Raw genomic sequence first — 22685 nt, 5'->3', positions numbered from 1 at the left:
TTCGGCCAGCCCGGGAACCCCGAGAAAATTGCGCGCCAAAAGGGTCACGTGGGTGGGCTCTCACGTGTTTTCCTACCAATAGTCCCCCGGGAGAGCCCAACTCGGCCCAGACAGGGGGACGGAACCACCCATCTAGGTTCCGGGTACGGACGATCGCCCCCTAGCGGCTCTGTGAGCCTCTCTGCAAGGACAGAGCAAAGTCTGACAGGAGCCCGATTCTCCCACAATACAGGGAATTTACTCACGTACAGCCTAGATCAGATTCACAGGCAAGGTTCCCCCTATCCCCCTGGTGATAATGGTATCACCCATACTTGACCAAGTTTCGCAGCACAGGCTCGCTTTCTCGTCACCACCCCTTCTTATGGATGCGGGGCTGGCTTCTATTTCTCCTGCTAGTTTCGGGAGTCCCGTGGTTGTTACTAGGAAGTGACGCATTGCGTGAGGCGGAGGTGGCGTAGGGCGCGCAGGCTCGGGCCGGTGGGAGGGGTTTGGACAAGATGGCTGGATCCACAGGTCTGTGAGGGGGCTCGAAATGGGCCTGGGGCGGGTGTGGGGAAGCGGGTCTCCGCTCTGTGGGCGGCAAGAGCCCCGGGGTGGGGGCGGGGCTGTACCTGCCTCTCTCTGGCAAAGGGGAGCTGGTGGCTGGGCTGAGCCGCGGTGACAGGGCCCGGCGCCAGCCAGAACCTGCGGGGGGGTCCTCAGCGGAGCCCCGGTGCAGGGGGCGGTACGGTAGCGCATCCCTCCTCAGGGGTAGGTGTGGCAGGGCAGGAGTTCCACCTCCGTGCCTCATGCGGCGCGTAAAGGGCTGCGGGACAGGACGGGGTGGTGGGGGGCATCCTTCTCGGGCCCTGTGCGGCGGGCCTGGGGTCTCCGCCTGGGAGAGCGGAGCCCGAATCCGAACGGCGGGAAGGGAGCGGACCTCAGTGCCCGTACAGAGGCTAGGGAAGCGGCGGGGCAGAGCCAAGGGGAGATGATGATTTAGTGCCCACTGCCGAGGTGTGGGTGTCTGAAAGGCAGGGCCGAGTAGGAGGGACAACACTCATCTCAGTGTCTAATGCAGAGCGGCTTATTGTACAGCCAAGGGGGATGGATACCATCTCTTAGTCTGCTGCAGATGGTGACGGACAGTATGGCAGTACTTGGGGCTGGGCTATCCCACCTCGGTAACCAGTTTGGGTGGTATGGGGTAGCTCAATAGCCCAGCCTGCGGGAGCGGAGCTCACCTTATTGTTCAATAAAGGCATTATTGGGCACAGGACAGAGTCTTAGCTCTGGGCTTCAGTGTAATGCCCAAGTGAGGATTTAGAGGGGATTTAGGAGGCAAAGGAATCAACGTGAACGAATAGAGGGAACGGGAGGGAAGAGCCCAGGGGCAGGGGAACGAACTGACTTCAGTGCTCAATTCAGGGAGTATGGGAGTCAAGCTAATTTGACTTAGTGTCTCATCTATTGAGTTTATGGAGAGCTAGGGCTGCAGACCAGAACCTTGTGATGTAGAACACCCCTCTGTGCTTAATGCAGGTGGTGTGCAGTGGAAGAGGAATAGAGAATACTAGGTAGAACTTGGGGGAGAAAAACTCCCCTCACTGTGCCTGACTTTGGAAATAGGGTATGCATGACAGATCCTGTAGAAAGGGGAGAGAGCAGCCCTCAGTACCTCGGGGAGCTCCCACCGCAGAGACCGGGTGCTGCTGTACTACCGTTGGTGGCAATGGAAAAGCCTGCGTTGCCCAATGTGGGCTGAATTGGGGTGGGCCGCCATGTGAGATGGATGGGTATATCGAAGGAACTATGTATTTACTTCGTTGTGGGAGAACTGTATTTTGTTAGTCTTTGTAGAAATGCCTTACGGTGTTGGAGTTAAAATAAGATATATTTTTTTTAAAGTACTTTTGGGATAGAGTGAGTTCCCAGATTCTTTGCACTCCTGCCTGTCTTTGAATTCTAGGTCTTCTGGTTTTCTCCAATAAACAGGAAGTAAAGTTGGTTTTGATTGTGAGTGAATCTTTTTGCTTCTTGCAACTTTTTGCATTCAAAACAGTTGTTTCATTCCGGCTGTAACTAAAAATTCATGTTGTTGAATCAGAAAACTGTCCTACTTCTGCTGTGTACTCACTCAGTTCTGTAAGGTAGAAATAATAAGCTGCTAAAACTCATTGCGTTTTCTATCCCAGAACTCTTTGCATATTAACAAATAGAGGGTATTTTGTAAAGCTTGTATGTGTGTATATGTACACTTACAGGAATTACTTTCCTTATTATTGAAGTGCAGCTACTTGCATAGTAAAACATAGTTGGTGTTTAACTGTACGCATATACCTTTTCATCTCCAGAGATCCTAAAGTGCTTTATTCCATACTTCCCTAGCACCACTGAAAATCCGCCATCTTTTCAGTAGAGGGGGAAACCAGGCAGAGTCAGAGAACTGCACAGGAAGGGAAGTTGGTTTTTAAGGCCTCAGCCAAACACACATGTCCCTTTCCCAAAAAACTGCACGGTACTCTCTTGGGACAAAACTCATAAGAACGGCCGTACTGGGTCAGATCAAAAGTCCATCTAGCCCAGTATCCTGTCTACCAACAGTGGCCAATGCCAGGTGCCCCAGAGAGAGTGAACCTAACAGGTAATGATCAAGTGATCTCTCTCCTGCCATCCATCTCCACCCTCTGACAAACAGAGTCTAGGGACACCATTCCTTACCCATCGTGGCTAATAGCCATTAATGGACTTAACCTCCATGAATTTATCCAGTTCTCTTTTAAACGCTGTTATAGTCCTAGCCTTCACAACCTCCTCAGGTAAGGAGTTCCACAAGTTGACTGTGCGCTGTGTGAAGGTATAAGCAGGTGTGACTCCAATGGGATTCTACCTACTTTACGTCATGGCTGAATTTCATCCTTATTTCAGAAAGAGGAAGGTCAGAGCTGAAACTGCCAGAATATGTATTTTTTTTTTTGTTTGGATGAACTCTAGGGGGTGTAATCCTGGCCCCATTGAAGTAAATGGCAAAACTCCTGTTGAATTCAATTTGGCCAGGATTCCACCCCAGGTATTCCTTTCCTGAGACTTAAACCACTAATCAACTATCTGAGCACATAGGAAAACTACAGAGCATTTTAGAACAAGAAGAAATGTTGTTTGAAAATAACTGTCCCTGAACATGCCTTAAAGAAAATATATACTTCAACAAGGCCAGTTATATTGTTGTTCGATAACATCCTCACCATAACCAATTATCTACCTTTCAAAACACCCTCATCTGTTTATTTCATGTGCAGATGTTATATCTGTTCAGCAGCTCCTCAATCTGGCCTTCAATATTGCAATTATTTCTGTTTGTAATTAGACCCATTCAGAACCCTACATCAGTTTGTGGGCAACATTAAAGGTTTTTGAAAACTTGGGTCAAGATGTTTCTTTAGGAAAAGGACGGTTATTGTTAAAGTACACTTAAAATGTTGTGGTTAGATGGGACTCATTGCATTCAGTTCCTTGAAATACATTGTAAATTTTTTTTGGAAGGCATAAAATTACCAGCCACAGGAAAAAAAAAATTATCAAATAATAATATTTAAAGCCTTTTATAAAATTGGAGCAAGAGAGGGAGGAAACAATGTGATTTTTATAACCAATTAAAATACACAATATATAACTCTTAATACAACCAAAATTCTGGCAATGCCAAAGCGAAGTCTAAATATATAATCTACACTCTGTTTTCTGTTATGTTTGCATTATAATGGTTATTAAATATATTATTTTTCAAATACGTGTTTTCTGCAACTCTGGGTGCACTTGTATCTAAGAGTCATGATCAAATAACTAAACTGTATCATAAGACGTGTGAGTTATCAGGGTTTAAACTGTGCATTTATCTTTAATTTTTTCATATTCTATTTCTAATTGCTTAAATATATAACCTTAACAAATGTTTTGCCTTTAAAAACTAAAACACCAATAAATTAAAGGAAATGAGATAGAGAAAGTTATCAGATCTTTAGTAGCTACTAAATGGTAAAAGTCAACTGGTAACCATTCGTTTCAACTTCGGAGACTTATAACTGGTAGCTTTTGGCCAAAGGTTAGTTACTTTAGATTTGAAGGTTTACCTCTATATTTAATTACAGACTTTTTTAACAGTGGTAAAGTTGAAAGTGTGTTTTGGAGGAGTCCAGCTAGCACCTCAAACCAATATTACCTTTCTTTATCAAAATATCATCTTTAAAAAAAAAATCAGAATGTCTCAAAAAGAACTGTTAGGGCATTCAACCTGTTCCACACTGCCACATAATCCTGTTGCATTTGACCCACCCAAATTGCAGTGTCCACACAAAATTATCTTTGCCCCAAAATTTTGAAAAAACATGAAAATAATTTAAAAAATCAAGATTATACATGTTCAGTTCCCACTCAATAAATCACTGTGCAATCATAGCCTAATAATTTGTTTTTACCTCTTGCATATCTTTAAAAAATATTTAGGGAACATAGTTAACTAGGTTGGAGGTGTAAACTGGGTGGGGTGAGAATGAGTGTGTGAAACATTGTACAGCAATAGAGCACCTTGCTGATGGTATTTCTACACTATGGAGACTGTAGCACCATAGCTGTGTTGGCATAACCTCATAGTGTAGATGCGGCCTACACCGACAGTTTTTCTGTCAATGTAGGTTTTCATAGCTCTATCTACTCTGAAGATTATGCCAGCATAACTAAGTGGGGTGTGGTTTTTCACACCCCTGACTGATGCAGCTATGCTGATAAAACTTTCAAGTATAGACCTAGCCTCTGACACATCTTATGACTCTTCAGAGCAGGTCTCCCCTCCTCTACACTTCAATAAGTCTGTAGGAGGAGAAGTGGTGGTGTTAAACTAAACTGAAAACTTTGCATGCTTAAATCTGTAAAATGTTAAACTTCAAACACAAACATAAATAAGTCTGCATTTTCTCTGTCCCTCTATATGTGTATTCCTCCATGCTCTATGTCTCTATTCTCTATGCCTGCCTCCTTCCTCCCTTGGTGTTCCTCATTCCATGACCAGGAAGCAATCTCTTCCTGAAGTCTATGCCCCTTCCAGGGCATTGCCCCCCTTTTGGATTCCTAGACTCCAAATTTTTTACTGTCTACCAAGAAACCATTCCTGGAGTCAGTAGCAGATACATTTGTGTTTAACAACCTTTTACAATCATTTTAAACTTTGCTCTGCACGCTCAGCTGTGTAAGAATGGCCTTGGCTGTAGCTGCAGGCAACAAAAGTTGGGGAAACTGGTACCATCTTTTGCCTGGTTGAGTAAAACTCAGCAAGCAACAAATAGTGGTATGCTTCAGCCAGGGTGAAAACAAATAATCTATAGTTTACAAAAGGCTTTTGTAAGCTATATATAGTCCTTGGGTTCTTCCCTATCTTGTGGCATAGATGGGCAAGAATTTTTTTATTTTTCCCCAAGGCCCTTCCTTTAACAGTCTGGTGACTCCTTTTTATAACCCTGCCTTAGCTGCTAGTTAACTCCTTTCCCTACCTGTCTCAGTGTGGTATATCACAACTGCCTTTACCTCCTCCCGACCTCCACACATGCACACTCCTCAGGGCCCCCCACCCCCATAAAAAACCAAAACAAAAAAACCCCCCAAAACACCACCCAACTAAAATGCACGTCTCAGCTAGGCCAACAAATCAAATTTAGGGGGTTCTATGCTAAGCCATTTTGGAGATATGAACAAAAATTGCTTAAAAAATTAATCAATTAACTTCAGGCACATATTCAGAGGATGTTACTTTAAAGCTAATTTTCTGACTTTCCAGAAAAACTCTAACCTGGGATAAGATGTGCCATGTGAAATTTCAGGAAGGTTTATCTTTTTTTGGGGGGGTGAGGATGCTCCATAATGTAACCTTAAGCACTGAGGGGGAGATTTTCAAAGTAGGTGCCCAGCTCCCATTTGATGTCAATGGGAGTTGGGTTATTTAAGTTCCCTTTGTGACTTTGGAAATCTCCATGTGTAAAAATATCCTTACAGCAACAGAAGTGCCTCCCATCCAGCTATACAGCCCCATGGTTGTTTTGTTGACCTCCCTGAAAAATGTTCTATAATTTGTGTTGTATTTCAAACTGACTCAAGGTATTTAAGCTGCATAAGCAACTTATACTGATACAACAATTTAAATAAATTTAAATTGTTTATGTGGCTTGAAGGTCTTAGGCATGATTAGATGTCAAGAGGACAATCTGTGGAGGCAGCAGTGAGGCTAATCCTGGGGCAAGAGCATACCATTGAAGAAGCAACATTCAGAACCGTTTTGGTTCATGTCCTGTTTCAGAATGCTTTTGCTAATTTTAAAAATTGTAACTAAAATTACTTCAGTCTCTGATTCCCCTCCCCCATTTGTCCTGTCTTTTAGATCTTACTGAGATTTAATTCAAGCCGTATTTTGAAGAAAAACTTGCATTAATACTAGCATTATGAATATAAAGTGGTCAAGCTATTTTTGAAGAGTGCACCCTTTTTTGTAGCCTTTTGAATAACACATGTGTAGTGCATTTCAAGTGCATGGCTATAAATACTTTTATTTCTCATTTTGAAAGGAGTGGAACATCCAACTCTAACTTACAACTGCACAGCTCAATTTAATTTAACATACTATTAATTTCTTTCATCAATTGCGTCATTGAATTAGGCTCTTCAAAAAAAGTCTAAAAATGAGGAATTAAACATACTAATAAAATAAACTAGGCATTCAGATAAATTTGCAAGGCCATATATCCTAAGCCCTATATCCCTTTTTAACATAAACAATTGGTTTAGAAATACATTAACTGCAGCCAAGAAAAAAAAGTTGCAGAAATAATGGGAAAGAAATTACTGCCCATGCTCAGTATGTAGCTTTCAAATGCTCACAACTTAAGTAAACCAAAACCACTTTTTTCTGGTACGAACAAAAGCAATGTCCTTGATGGAGGACTATGTCAATGCTATGATTAAAGTTTCAAACATCTTTCATGCTTGTTAGAATTTTTTAAAAGGAAAAGTGTTTAGCCCTTGCTGAAGTCAAATGCTTGAAGTGGTTGTGCAAACATTAAATCATTACACCTTTGATCAAAGACCAACATCAGGCCAAAATGTGACTTTCAGAAAGCAATGAGTGCATGAAAATAGGATACAATGGCAATTGTGTTGTAGCCTGGACTGTATAGTGGTACATAGTTCCTGCTATAGTATTTTTAGGCAACACCTACAATTATGCAGATATATAAATCTTAGATTAATGTTGTGATGTGTGATTATTTTACAAACACAGATTAGGGTTCCATCTGTATGGAAATATCATAGTAAATACTGAGTCATGTCAAGGAGAGTCCCGTATGCAAGATTGAGGCTTATTGTGCTTGCTGTTACAGTGATTCCTAATCTATTTAGGCAACTATACTAGTTTGCCAAGCTAAGACCCTGCAACATTATCTGCATGAGTGGGCTCCCATTGTTAGGGTCACCATGAGGGGAAACTGTCATGGATACAATTTCAGGATCAGGAATTTTGATTTCTGCTTCCGCCATATAGTGACATCCTTTTACCATGAAAAAAGAACAGGAGTACTTGTGGCACCTTAGAGACTAACAAATTTATTTGAGCATAAGCTTTCGTGGGCTACAGCCAACTTCATCAGATGCATAGAATGGAACATATAGTAAGAAATATATATACATAGAACATGAAAAGGTGGCCATTACCAACTGTAAGAGGCTAATTAATTAAGATGAGGTATTATCAGCAGGAGAAAAAAACTTGTAGTGATAATCAAGATGGCCCATTTTAGACAGTCGACAAGAAGGTGTGAGGATACTTAACATGGGGAAATAGATTCAATTTGTGTAATGACCCAGCCACTCCCAGTCTCTATTGAAACCCAAGTTAATGGTATCTATTTTGCATATTAATTCAAGCTCAGCAGTTTCTTGTTGGAGTCTGTTTTTTGAAGCTTTTCTGTTGCAAAATTGCCACCTTTAAGTCTGTTACTGAGTGACCAGAGAGGTTGAAGTGTTCCCCTACTGGTTTTTGAATGTTATGATTCCTGATGAAACCATGAAATCGCCTTCCTTCACCTTATCTTAAAAGGATATTAAGATTTAAAACTATAAATGGAAAATAAACAAATTTCTTTACTTATGTGACTACCACCACCTTGGATTATTAAAAATGAATTATTTTAAACTCTAGTTTACTTCTCACCATACTCCTTGTTTACTTTTTTCATTCTCTCTAGTTGGACAGTGAAAAGTCGATTGTCATTTACAATTTTGTATAGTTGGTTTCAGTTTTAGGGTTGCAATGCTGGAGTTAAAATAACTGTTTTTGTTGGACTCTAAAAAGATACAATGAAAAGATTAGGCTTCATCAAATTAAATTTGTAACTTTTATTTTTTAATGTTTATAGTGTCTTTTAAATGATTGGGACAGAGAATGGGCCCTGAGCTAAGCCTGAGTTCACAGCTGCCTGTGTCACTTTCTGCTGTACAAAATCTAATTTCTAATAAAATTGGCAATTTGCCAAATCCCCGAATGTGCCATTTCATATACCAGGAATGTAAATAGTAAAAAGTACAGCAATAAGCAGTGAAACTATTCAACATCCCATCTATGCTACATTCATTAGCTCCTCATCTCTAACTCAGTTACCTCCGTTCCACAATTTTCAGCTCACCTATCTCCACTCTCCTCCCGAGCAACCCTGAGGTGTTGAATGATGAGCTATTTAAAGACTTACCTGCTTATTTCCTTGTGGGTTTTTTAGTTTGCATTACTAGAACATACAGGATATCAACTTAACTCAAAAGCCACGTCAACACTCAAAAGTTAAGTCAACCCAGCTATGTCACTCAGAGATGTGAAAAATCCACAACCTGAATGATGTACTGTATATACTCGTTCATAAGCCAAATTTTTTTAGTAAAAAAGGGAAGCACCAGAGAAGGGGGTCGGCTTATGAACAGGTATAGAGAGGGAGAGGTGAGACACAGCCCCTCCCTCCAACAGAGGGAGCAAGGAGAGGCAGCACAGCCAGCAGAGCCAGAAGGGAAAAGGCGGGCCAGAGTCTCTCCGCTTCTGGCCACGCTGCTGTCCCCCCAGCCTCCAAAGCAGCTGCAGCTCCGGGGCTGGCAGGCTGCAGCTGTGCCGCTCGGCCCTGCCCCAAGAGCAGGCTGTGGCCGCCCCGGCCCAGCCCACTGGAGCACACTGCGGCCATGCCGCCTGGTCTGGCCCGCCGGAGCAGGCTGTGGCCACGCTGCCCAGCCTGCCGGAGCAGCTCCAGCCAGGCCAGAGACATCCTCCCCTGGCCTTCCCCAGATAAGGTGGGAAGGGATGAGATGGGGAGAGTGTAGGGTTCCTGGGCTGTCCCGGCAGCTGGTGCGCCGGGACACTTTGTTTACTTTAGGTTTACCTCCGTGCCTGCAGACGCTTGAGGTAAACAAACCATCTTGGCCCGCCAGCGGCTTATCCTGATGGCCTGGGAGCCAAAGTTTGCTGACCCTTGAATTATAGGGTTGGCTTATGAACGGGTCATGAATTTTGTTCCATTTTTACTTATCCATGGGGTGGTGGCTTATAAACGAACTGGCTTATGATCAAGTATATACGGTAGTTAGGCTGACCTAACCCCCGGTGTAGACGGCACTAGGTCTATGGAAGAGTTCTTCTGTGGACCAAACTACTGCCTATTGGTGTTGAGTGTCTACACTGAGGCCCTAAAGCTGCACAACTGTAGCCTTGCAGCTCTGCCACTGTAGCATGTCAAGTATAGACAAGCCCTAAATTAACAAAGGCCTTACCTATATTAGAAAGCTTGCACTTGTGTAATGATATCCATTTAAAATGTAAGATAGTTTAGTACTGTTTAAATGCATCTAAATCAGTTTAGCTGCCTGTATGTTATGAGTTTGCACCAGTGTTGCTAGATTTATTTTAGTTTCTTCAGTGAACATTTACTAATAGCGATAAGGTGAAAGTCTCGTTCGTGTGTGAGAATTTCCCAACGTTTTGCCTTTTTTAACTATATCAGAGTAGATACACTGGTGCAGACCCCTAATATAATGATATTGCTGTGGGCTAATTGTTAGTCTTATGCCAGTTCTATGCTCGTTCTCTGAGGGTTTGCACATGTTCAAAAAATGCAGTATAGATAGAACCTAAATACAATTATCAGCATTGTTATGTTAATGTGAATAGCTGTAAGCATTGATCCGTATTAGCGGCCTTGCAGTGCTCCAGTGTCTCCCATGCCTCTTCATATCTGTGCTCTCATATCACTAGTGTACTCGTATTCACTCCACAACTTGTTCCTCCTGACCTCCATGTACCCACAGTCACTATCATGCTTACCCACGAAAGCTTATGCTCCCAATACTTCTGTTAGTCTTAAAGGTGCCACAGGACCCTCTGTTGCTTTTTACAGATTCAGACTAACACGGCTACCCCTCTGATACTTATGCTTCTGTATATGCATGCCGCATTCAGTTTTAAGCATTATATATAGGATCATTGTAACATACTATCACTTTTTATAAATTAATTGTGTTGGGGAGAAGATGATGTGGTTGGGAGTTGGGTTTCAGGGGCTGGAGCATGGGGCAATAAGTGAGGTTTGGGTCTGGGAGTGGAGAAGAAGGGCAGAGTAGAAGTGTGCTCTCATAAGCTTCCTCTGATTCATCAGAATAGAATTCTGCCAGACCACAGGAGGTTTGTCGGAGGGCATATCTTCTTTGAATCACAGGAGGTTCATCAGAGCAAAGTTGTTCTCTGGTCCACTTTTCCACTTCCGAGGCAAGCTGGAGAGGGGAGGAGGAGGTTTATGGTCTGTCCTGCAGAGATCCATCAGACTGGGACTTCCTACCGGTGAACTGTAGGAGGTTTGTCAGAGAAAGACGCTGCCTCCAGAGTTGAGCTGAAATTTTTCTAATAGATCTTGAACTCTAGGCCTCAGGTCTCATATTTTCCCTCATAGTTGTTAAGAGGGAGAAGGGGGGGAATACTTGCAGCTGAAAGTGTGTCAGTAGTGGAGTTAACAGCTCTGCTCAAGAGGCAACTTTCCCTCTAGCAAACCTAATTGCTTCTGAATTGTTAGAAAAAAAATCGGTGACATCTGAAATTCTGCTAAGATATTTCACACTTAAAGTGCTCCTTTGTGCTAAAGACAAGTCCAGGGCCGCCGCCTCCTCCTTATTTACTGATAAATTCAAACACGAAATTGATAAGCAATAGCACCTACACCATCTTCTAATATATTGAACTTTCACAAGTCAAGAAACCAGAGGTGCTTCAACTAAGTTATAGTCCCTCATCAAGGTTTGTAGTTCATATTAGTGGATGCTTTTGAAAATCCCATCCAGAGACGCCTAAATGTTTTTTAAAAATTTGGCCTGTGTTTTTTATTTTAAAATAAAAAATAACACTAACTTTGTTTATATATTGAAAGTCTAAATAACTTTTTATTGTTAATACTGAAAGCAATTTTGTTTTGAAGTGATAAAGATTTTATGCCCCAAAGAGAAGCTTTTAATAAAAATACAATGTTAATGCCTGATGCTGCAAACACTTATGTACATGATTAATTTTAAGCAAATGAGTAGTCCTATTGAAGTCAGTTGGATGTATTCATATGAGTAAAGTTAGTACCTGCTTAAATGTTTGTAGGATCAGGTCTTGGTTTGCAATATTTTGGTTTTTGCCTGTAGAAATTCAAATAAGATACTTGCCAACAGTGACATATAAAAACAGCGTTTGAAATTTAGTTTTATAATAATGTTAATAAAATTTACAATAGTATAAAGTTTCAAATTTGTTTCATGTCTATAAACTTCTGCTCTGACCTCTTTCTCCTAATAGGCTGCTATATTCAAAATGTGTAACATTTGTGATTTCTTTCTGATATTGATAATGACTGTTTCACTTTAGGTAATTGTGATCTAAAACTATATTTTGAATGCTGGTTTTAAGAAGTGAATAGTTTTTTGCATTATCACATTAAGCTACATAACCTGTTTACTGTAAATTAGGGCTTGAAAAATCTACTCACCACTGGTAACTGTGAAGCATTTCCAAGCAAGTGAAGGGCCTAAATTGTTGTTTTTGACCAATTTTTAAAAAACTGAATAATTTCAATGTAGTTTCAGGAATTACACCTGCCCCAGAAATATCTGCCAATTTTGGTTTTAAAATAACTTTTTCCTATTTTAAAATGTTTGTGCTTCCCCCCCACCCCCTGTTGCAATGTAAAAGATCAAAACTGGAAACTCTAATTTACTCCATTATCTTGCAAACACTTAAGCGTGTGTGTAATTTAATCACATGGGATTAGTTCCACTGAAGTCAATGGGATTTCTTAAATGAGTAAATTTACATGTGTAATTAAGTGTTTGTAGGTTAGGAGTTATACTGGCTATACAGGAGAACAGTGAAGCTGACTTGGAGATAATGGTGGGTAGTCAGCAGAACATGAGCTCCCAGTGGCTGTGTCCAGAAGAGCTAGTGCAATCCTTAGATGCATAAACAAAGGAATATTGAGTAGGAATAGAGAGGTTATTTTACCTGTGTACTTTGCATGTCCAGCACTGATGCCCACAATTCAAGGAGGATGTTGAAAAATTGGAGAGGGTTCAGAGAAGAGCCATGACTGAAGGATCAGAAAACCTGCCTTATAGTGACAGACTCAAGGCAATCTGTGTAGCTTAACAAAGAGAAAGTTGAGGGGTGACTTTTGGTTCCAGTCTGCAAATACTTACATGGGGAATAAATATTTAATAATGAGCTCTTCAGCCTAGCAGAGAAAGGTATAACATGATTAATGGCTAGAAATTAAAGCTAGACAAATCCAGACTGGAAAGAAGGCTTAAATTTTTGAACATTGAGAGTAATTAATCATTAGAACAATTTACCAAGTGTCATGGTGGGATTCTCCATCACTGGCAATTTTAAAATCTATATTGGATATTTTTCTAAAAGATATGCTCTTAGAATTATTTTGGGGAAATTCTGTTATATAGGTAAGTTGGACTAGATGATCACAAATGGTCCCTTCTGGCCTTGAAATCTACTTACAAGGTGTTGTCAAAAGCATAAAATAAACAAACTGAAAAGATAGAGGGCCAGGTATATCAGTGTAGGTCCATTGACTTCAGTGGAGTTATGCAAACTTCTACCAGCTGATGATTTAGCCCAGAGAATTTTGTTTCCTCTAATTTCTTTCACTTACATTTATTTTAAGTGTTCCTGTTTTTGTGAAGAAAAGTGAGCTTTTTTTAATGATGTCCCATTTAGCTCTTTCATATATTAAAAGTTTCTAGCCCATATGGTTCTGAAAACTTAGCAAATTTAAACTGATGTAATTTTGTCTGCATGAGTCTGCAAAGATAGCGTCCATGCTTCTCTTGCTGCTTATAGTTTGGCCAATGACAAGATGCTGGTCAGCTTCACTGAAACAGTCAGGAATCCTCTGAGCAGTAGTGAAACTGACAAGGATCATGTCAGGCTCATTCTGATTTTTGGGATACCAATGAGCAAGAGCAGACAGACTGAAGGTGTGACCTCTGGACATCGCTTTTGGCCCACTTCTTTTGTCTTTTATATATTAGTCAGATATCTCGTACAATTTTTCAAGCCCTTTTGTAATCAAAGTGGCAGTGATGGGAGTGTGTGCATTTGGTTACATATAATTAGATCACTATGACAATTGGAATGTTGTTACAGAAAATAAATATATATGTATTATAATTGTATTGTAATGGCAATCTATTAGGTGCTGGAGTCACCTAGCACTCCATTTACCGTGCTGTCTAATGTGTGTGGTCCCAACACTGCTGCTATAATCCTAGTATAACTTCTCTACTCCACCAGTCCGGAACAATGGGACTTGATACATTCCCAATTTAAGAACAAAATTATTGTTAGCAGTGCAGAAAATTCCATAATCTGAATTTCATTGTCTTTGTGGCACAGTAGCTGAAAGCAGCAGGGAGAAATCTATTAGCATATGGCTATTTAGATTTACGAATGTATCTGGTGGTATGCTTAGACCCAGAGTTACTGTTTTCTTAAACACATTTACCGTGGGCATTTAAGATAGCAGGTTACTTTATTTGACATATTGCTACTATATAATACTTCATTATTTGAACACAGTAGGATTTGCAACATAATTACTTAATCTCAAACTGGGTGCCTAAAAATATTCCAGATGTGCTTTATGAGGATTTTTATGACTGAAATGATATTAAATTGTGATGTTTAAGATGTCATTCAGGCTATAAATTAAATAATCTCTGATTTATGTTTTCTCGTGAACATTGCTATTTACATTACTTCACTTTATTTAAATAGTTAAAGTCCCTCGTAATTTTCGCTTGTTGGAAGAACTTGAAGAAGGTCAAAAAGGAGTAGGCGATGGTACAGTAAGCTGGGGCCTTGAAGATGATGAAGATATGACACTTACAAGGTGGACAGGCATGATTATTGGACCACCAAGGGTCAGTACAGTAGGTTAAATCTTCTATTTTTTTTTGTTTGTGGGCGGTACAAAATCCTATATTAAGATTACATTTTAGAGAAGCAATTCATTTAAAAATGTTTAAAATGAAAAATGCATAGTTGCAACGATAGATTGTGACAGAACAGTTGTAAATTAAACTGTCTTCAATTTATAACTAATCATAGACTGATGAAGTAACTTGAGTTAAATATGAGAAGCTACGTTCTAGTACACTCAGATATGTGCCAGCAAGCCTATAGTCAGTGTTGGGGAATTATCCACGTCAATTCTGATTTCCTTAAAATCTGTAGAAAGGCTAGAAGGAATTGCATAGAACATTGCACAGGCCTAAGGTTCACATGGTGTAGGCACATATTTATGTCTTCAGCAAAGCAATAGCTTGTGTGTATCCACATCTCTGCAGTTATTTTTATGTCTATTGAGTAACTTGTGTAAAGGGGTTGTGCTTTGAGGCTATTGCTGCCTGGAATATAGGCACAAATTAAAGCTGCATTTCCATCATTAATATGCAGCTATGCCTTATGATAGCAAACTAATTCTATACAGGAACTGTTGTTGGGGTGTTCAACCACCTTTTTGCTACATGGGAGGTGATGTTTTACTGCAGAACTAAATCTACAAGGAGCATATGATAAACAATATCATTAAAAATTGACAGACACCTATAGTATGAGAAATTTACAGAATTTAAGAGAAAGGATAAGTAGTATTTTCAACTATATCACATAATTTACTGCGCAGTGTGTGAATGTAGCTCATGTATAAAATCCACCAGTGTCACCTTCAAAGACCAGACAATTAATAGTTACCTCTAATGAGACAAAGTAGCATTAACAAAAGTTTAAGTTCCAACTGAACTCTGAATTTCTTTAAAATATATTTTACAATGAAACACCCTGCAAAACAACTAGTAATCCTAAGTTACTTATTTCTTTTTATACGAGCATCACCAAAAATGAATGGACAGATCTTAGAATGGGGTGTTTTTATGCTAAGGAAATCTGCTGACAAGCAGCTTCAGTGATAATCGAGTACAAAACATACTTCTATGTAAATAGAGATTTGGGCTGACACTCAAAGCGGCATTGTGCTGCTAGGTTACTTTTACGGCTAGCGTTGAGTGACCATTATAGCAGTGCTATAGTTTATTGCGCTGTAAGTCCCTCCCTGCCATAAGTCTTATTGGAAGAAGTAAACTAAGGCTCATATTGATAGTTGGGGGGTATAATGATGGCACTCCCCAAGCTCCACCAACAATCCAAATTCAGCCTACTTGGGAAACTGGAATGAGTTGTCACTTGCAGTAGATTGTGCAGAGGTTCAGAATATCATCACACGTGTTCTGCTAGGCTCCTGAGGTTTGGATATACCAAGGCTAAATTCCTCTAAGCTGCGCAGCTGCCTATTAAGCCCTGTGCCCCTCCCTGCCAGCCCCGAGCTGCTGCGGCGAGAGAGGGCTGGGGGGAGTCCTCTCTCCCACTGCAGCCCCAGGGCAGCCTGCACCCCAAACCTCTCATCCCTCGCCCCACCCCAGAGCCTGCACCCACCTGCACCTCAATCCTCTGTCCCAGCCCTGAGCCCCCCTCACACCCTGAACCCCTCATCCCTGGCCCCACTCCAGAGCCTTCACCCCTAGCCAGAGCCCTCATCTCCTGCACCCAACTTCTTGGCCCCACCCCACCACATGAATTTTGTTATGTGCACCAATATGAAGGTGATGTGTGACACATCACCTTCATATTGGTGCACATAACAAAATTCATTTTACACATGGACATAAAAAATTAGAGGGAACGCTGTACCAAGGGGCAAGGGCAAATAATGTATAGGCACAATAGTTACATGCCTTGGACCCTGGTTTCCAGAGTTGTGTGATGTCAGAATCTAAGCTTTTATTTAAAATCCTCCCATCCCCCTTCTCATCATTGTAGAGAAAAGCATTTAAAATGTAACCTGTTAACTGATACAGTCAGGGCTTTGGAGCTGTGCTCCGGCTCCGCTCCAGCTCCAGGCAAAAACCTGCAGCTCCACTGCTCCGGAGCTGCTCCGCACTCCAGCTCCGGGCTCCGCTCCAAAGCCCTGGATACAGTAGTATTTGCCTGGATCTGCAGACAGCCTCCAGCAGTGGGAGAAGCAGCAGCCACTAGGAGAGTGCTTCTTGGACCCCTGCCCATTACCAGAGCAGTCTAGACACTCGTTACCCTGAGGAAGTGGGCTGGCCTGGTCATGGCAGGGGCTCAAATGCCCCACTCAGCTCTGCAGGATTGGCTTCCATTGGTGGGACTCATTAGTCCCTGCTCTTACATGCTTTGATCAGTAGTGGAATTGTTTACCATGTAGACCGGGGCGGGCAAACTTTTTGGCCTGAGGGCCGCATCGGGTTTCGTAAATTGTATGGAGGGCCGGTTAGGGGAGGGGGTCGTGGCCAGGCCCCCACCTCCTATCTGCCCCTCCCCCGGGACTCCTGCCCCATCCAACCCCCCCCGTTCCCTGACTGCCCCTCTGGGACCCCTGCCCCATCCACACCCCCCCGCTCCCTGTCCCCTGACTGCCCCCCGACCCCCGCCGCCCCATCCAACCCCTCCTCTCATTCCTGATGGCCCCCCCGGGACCCATGCCCCATCCAACCACCCTTTCTTCCTGTTCCCTGACTGCCTCCGGAACCCCTGACCCTGACTGCCCCCTGCCGCCCCATCCAACCCCCCCTCCTTCCTGACTGCCCCCCGGGACCCCTGCCCCCATTCAACCCCTTGTTTCCCCCCTGACCACCCCACCCCCTATCCACACCTCCGCCCCTGACCACTATCCTGAATTCCCCTGCCCTCTATCCAACCTCCCCTGCTCCCTGCCCCCTTACCGCGCTGCTTGGAGCACCGGTGGCTGGTGGTGCTACAGCCGCGCCGCCTGGCTAGAGCCGGGCCACGCTGCCGCCGCCGCAGCCACACAGCACAGTGTGCGCTCCCCCAGGAGCTCACAGCCCCGCCGCCCAGAGCATTGCGCCGGTGGCGGAGCGAGCGAGCTGAGGCTGTGGGGGAGGGGAGACAGCAGGGGAGGGGCCGGGGACGAGCCTCCCGGGCCAGGAGCTCGGGGGCCAGGCAGGATGGTCCTGCGGGCCATAGTTTGCCCATCCCTGATGTAAACATTTAAATTATCATCATTGGGCATCTGATTTAACACCCTTTTTAAAAAAAAAAAATAAAAAATAAAAAAAGAAGGGTGGTGGTAACACCTTTGAGCTATACTTTCGAATTGTGTGTGGAATTAGGCAGATGTCACTGTGTGGTTTGTGCTTGGTTTACATTTTGAAGGTTTTCTTCAGTACCATAAGGGTTAGCAATATCTTTTTCTTTAAATAAAGTGAGATTCTGTAGAACAAGATGACAGCCTTGTGGGGGAGAGGTACCAAGTCACCAACCTAGTGTTATCTGCTTCAATTTGAGCCATAGGGTAGACAACCAGCAAACCTTTTGGTGTTGCTGGTTAGAGTGCAGGAGAGACCATGTAGGCTGGGATGCAAGTTCAAATTCTGCTTAGTTTAAAACTTTATGGTTTTATTTTCCATCAATATTTTATTATTTAGTTAGGGGGTATGAGCAAAGAGACGTGGTGGATCAAATGAGCTCAGGGGGTTGGAAACAGTAGGACCCTACCAGGAGTGAGAATTGGGAGGGTGGGGTCAATCCCCCAAGCTAGGAGTTGGAGGAAGGTTAAGGGACTCAGGATGAGGGTGAGCAACTGGGAGCAAAAGGAAAGTTGGGGGAGGAAGATCATCAAATTTTATTGCCCTGTGCCCATGTGAACTGTGGAAGACTGGGAACTAGCTTTTCAATGCTATGATTCCAGTGATGAGGTTAATACCATGGCCCCAAAAATGAACTATTGATAACTTGGGTCTCAAGTGAACATGCAGTTAGTATTAGCCTATTCCATATTAAAAACTTTTGGATGGTTGGCAGTCTCTATTAAATAGAGACAGTAATAATAGGGTCATTGCAGGTCATGATTGAGGTGATTATCAAAATTGTACCAGTTTCCCCACACAGCATTTTTCTGCACTGTCTGGCCCACGCCATTGCTGTTAGTCCCATACTCTTAAATATAGGGCTTTTAAAAAAATATTTAGATTATACAGAACATCCTTAGAGATGTTTAAATCTATCTATAGTAACTCCTCACTTAATGTTGTAGTTATGTTCCTGAAAAATGCGACTTTAAGTGAAGCGATGTTAAGCGAATCCAATTTCCCCATAAGAATTATGGTTAGGTTCCAGATTTTTTTTGCCAGGCAAAAGGCATTATATACACTTTAAACCATTTTAAACAAGCAATTTAATAGTACAATCATCGTTGCTGAGTATGAAGCTTGGTTGAGGTTGTGGAGTCAGAGAGCGGAAGAGGGTGTATTGTCCGGCTGCTCCTCTTGCTGATCTTGCTGAACTCTTAAAAACACATCTAGAGATTGTTGTTTTGCTTTCCTTTTTTTTCTTGGTAAATTTCTTTATAACAAGTCATTAGATGACCAACTCCCCATATCACTTTGGAGCTGCATTCTCTGTCAGGATCGTCATCACTCAGGATTTGCAAGCCAGCTTCAATCATTTGGAAAGCTTCAGAAAGATGTTTGGCAGTCAAATTTTGATGGGTTGGTGGTTCTTCTACTTCTTGGCCCTCTTCTTCCATTGGTCTCGTCACCTCTAGTTGCATCAGATCTTCATTTGTTAGCTCTTTTCCGTGTGATTGCAGAAGTTGTGTAACGTCGGCTTCTTCCACCTCATCAAAACCTGCTTTCTTGGCCAAGCCGAGGATATCTTTCTTCATAGTGGGGACAACGTATTTAAATCCTTTTAAGTCATTGACACATTCAGGCAACAACTTCCCCCACACACCATTCATGTATGCCTGAGTAACTTCAGCCCAGGACTCACCAGTGTTATTGATGCACTTCAGGATGTTGTAGTCACGCCAAAATTGACAAATCATAGGTTTGCCTTCCCCATCGGTGCCTCTGATGAGCTGGTCGAAAGTACGACGTAAGTAATATACCTTAAATGCAGCGATGGCTCCCTTGGTCCCTGGGTTGGATGAGTGATGTGGTGGTAGGTGGCAGAAAGACAACTTTGACGTTTTCGCACAGGTCGTCCAGGTTGATTGGATGAGCCGGTGCATTATCAATAAGCAGGAAAATCTTGATTTCAAGATTTTATTTGGCACAGTATTCCTTCCATGCAGGGATGGCATAGAGAGTCAGCCATTCTGAAAAAATAGCTCCAGTTATACATGCCTTCTTATTGGATTTCCAAATGACCGGAAGTTGTTCTTTTGAAAATCCCTTGAGAGCACGTGGTGTTTCAGATTGGTACACTGTCAGTGGTTTCATCTTCATGTCTCTGGCAGCATTACCACCTAGAAGCAAGGTTAGACCGTCTTTAGCTGCTTTAAATCCGGACGCTGTCTTCTCCTCTCCGGAAATGTAACTCCGCTCAGGCATCTTCTTCCAGTACAGGCCCGTTTAATTGACATTGAAGACTTGTTTAGGGGAATAGCCACCTTCCTCAATTATTTTCTTGAGATAGTCAGGGAATTTTTTAGCTGCTGCAGTATCAGCACTAGCCGCCTCACCGGACATCTTGATGTTATGCAGGTGGAAGCGCCTCTTGAACCGATCAAACCATCCCCGACTTGCTGTGAAAGTCTCTGTCTGTGATCCTTCACCTTGGTCTCTCTTCAAATTGTCATACAAACTTTTTGCCTTAGCTTGTATTACTAGCAAACTTTGAGTATGTTTCGCTGGTTTTGGTCCTCTATCCACAGTGAGAGAAGACGCTCCATGTTTTCCAGCAAACTACTTCTTGATCGACTTATTGTAGTAGCACTAAGCGGTGTTACACACTGAGCACTAGCCCTGATCTTGTTGGCATTATTCCGAATTGTTCTCACGGTGGTTGGAGTAAGACCTAGAGTGATGCCAGTGTCTACTGCACGCTTGCCTGCATCAAAACGCTTTAAAATGTCTAGTCTAATACCCAAACTACTGGTTTTCCTGGTTTTCTTGCTGCTAGTGGTACTGCTACTGCTAGGCACTCTACTATCACTTGCTGGATGTTTTTGACTCATGATGCCGGGTGATGCTTCTCCGGATGCACATGCATGTGCTACTCTTCACTCCCTTCAGCCTGGAGTGGCTGGGGTCATGCAGCATCAATCAACTATTTCAAGGGAAAGTATTTGGAAAACCCATGTCATTCTCCATGGTAATCTGCTCCCCTACTGGAAGTCCTGTGGGTTTAGGCTAGGACTAGTTATGGAGGTTCTTACTTTCTTGCAGGTTCTTACTTTTACAGGAGCCCTCCTGGATGACGAAAGGCCTCTCTTCCAGGGTGCCCTGGAAAAATGGCCCTGCTGTATCTCCCTTAGTAACCATGCACTCAGCACCCGGGCAGCATTGCAGCCAATGTAGTAAGAGGAGGAAAATAACATTTGCTGCAGGGCTGTGCCCCTCTCTGCTGTGTGCATGCAGGGGCAGAGAGATGCAGCTGGCATTAAAGTGAATGGCAAAACTCCTGTGGATTTCAGACTTTCATAGGAGTAGGGCCAGGTTCTGTGCATCTCTACGCCGCTTCTCCCCCTTGCTACAGCGAAGCAGGTGCTGGAACTCTATTCCTGTAACTTGCTTTGGGCAGGCTGCTACCCCCTGTGTTCTTACCTCCCTCCAGCGAAGGGGGGGAGCAGATAAAACATTGTTTATTCTGTAGCAAGACAGGGCCTCTGCTGTGCACTACCCTCAGCTGCTTTGCAGGTATCTGGTGGCCTCGCAAGCGCTTGGTGTAGAGCCCTATTCCCGAGCAGGGCCGTTGGGCCATAAAGCAACAGTGAATCGCTGGGGGTGGGGGTAGTGTGCATGTGCTGTGTGTTTACAAACATACTGTACATACAGTACAGTACTATAGTTGGGAGGTGCCCCCGCCTTACCCCACACAGGCACAGCCCACTGGCACTGGAGACCATGAGGCAGGCCAGGGGGCTGAAGGTGCTGTAGGCTAGGAGAAGCACATTGAGCAGCAGCAGTGGTAGCTTCCCCTACTCTGCAAGCACCAGGGATGGGGGCTCAACCCTCGGCCCGCCCACTCCACCCCTTCTCCCAAGCCCCCACCCTTAACCCGCCTCTTCTCCCCCTTTACTCCGCATGCCATATCCTCATTCCTCCCTCCCTCCCTCTCCTGCCTCCTGCCCATGGCAATCAGCTGGCTTGCGGCATTCAGGAAGGAGGGGGGAGGAGGGAGGACACGGCGTGCAGGCTCCCCCTCCCTCCGCTGCCTCCTGAACGCTGTAAGCCAGCTGATTGCTGCAGGCAGGGGAGGGAGGGGGGAACCTGCGCGTCGCGCCCTCATTCCTGCCTCCTGAACACGCCACAAGCCAGCTGATTGCTGTGGGGAGGAACGAGGGCGCAGAGCGCAGGTTCCCCCCTCCTCCCCTTCCTCCTGCCCGCGGCAATCAGCTGGCTTGCGGCGTTGAGAGAGGGGGAGCCTGCACGCCGAGTCCTTGTTCTTCTCTCCTGCCTCCTGAATGCTACAAGCCAGCTGATTGCCGCAGGCAGGAGGCGGGGGGAACAGGGGGAAGGTGCTGATCCACGGGGGTCTGCGGGCGGGAGACACTGGGGGGGAGGTAGGGGAGCTGATAGGGGGCTGCCAGCTGTGGACAAAGCAGGCAGCCAAACAACGTTATAGCGGAGCATTGTACAGCTTTAAACGGAGCATGTTCTGTAATGGAGCAGGGATGTAAGATTGAAACAACGTTAAGCGAGAGGACGTTAAGTGGGGAGTTACTGTATTTCCCAATTGTGTGAAACTAATATAAGCAGTCTTATTTTTCCATCCAGTGGAAACTGGGGATCAAAGTGGTGCTGTGCCTTCCTGTGCTGTCCAGTGCAAAGGGACACAAACATGCACACATAGCAGCCATATGTGACTGGAGTGTGGAAAGCAGCTACACATACTCATTCTTTACCTGACACTCAAGCTAGCTGCAGCACATTAGCACAAACAACTCCATATGCAATTTCAGGGGGTACAGACACCTGGAGGTAATAGAATCAGAGAAGAGCTACTGTAGGCAGTGTGTAGCTTCTGGCAGAAAACAGGAAATTGC

The 22685-nt window shown here is 43.6% G+C and overlaps 1 protein-coding gene across 2 annotated transcripts in view; it reads left to right on the top strand.

Moving 5' to 3' along the window:
* Positions 1 to 448: 448 nt before the first annotated feature.
* Positions 449 to 22685, top strand: part of UBE2V2 (ubiquitin conjugating enzyme E2 V2) — a 47681-nt gene continuing 25444 nt past the window's right edge. The window contains exons 1-2 of one of the 2 annotated variants that reach the window (XM_065398192.1): positions 449 to 516; positions 14372 to 14517. In XM_065398192.1, the coding sequence (XP_065254264.1) occupies positions 501 to 516; positions 14372 to 14517 (162 nt within the window). In that variant the 5' untranslated portion in view covers positions 449 to 500. Of the gene's footprint in view, positions 517 to 14371; positions 14527 to 22685 lie in introns of both variants that reach the window. The other variant, XM_065398191.1, reaches the window with a different exon arrangement.

Source organism: Emys orbicularis, chromosome 2 (genome assembly GCF_028017835.1).
Source record: "Emys orbicularis isolate rEmyOrb1 chromosome 2, rEmyOrb1.hap1, whole genome shotgun sequence".
NCBI lineage: Eukaryota > Metazoa > Chordata > Testudines > Emydidae > Emys > Emys orbicularis.
This window is presented reverse-complemented; position numbering and strand designations above follow the sequence as displayed.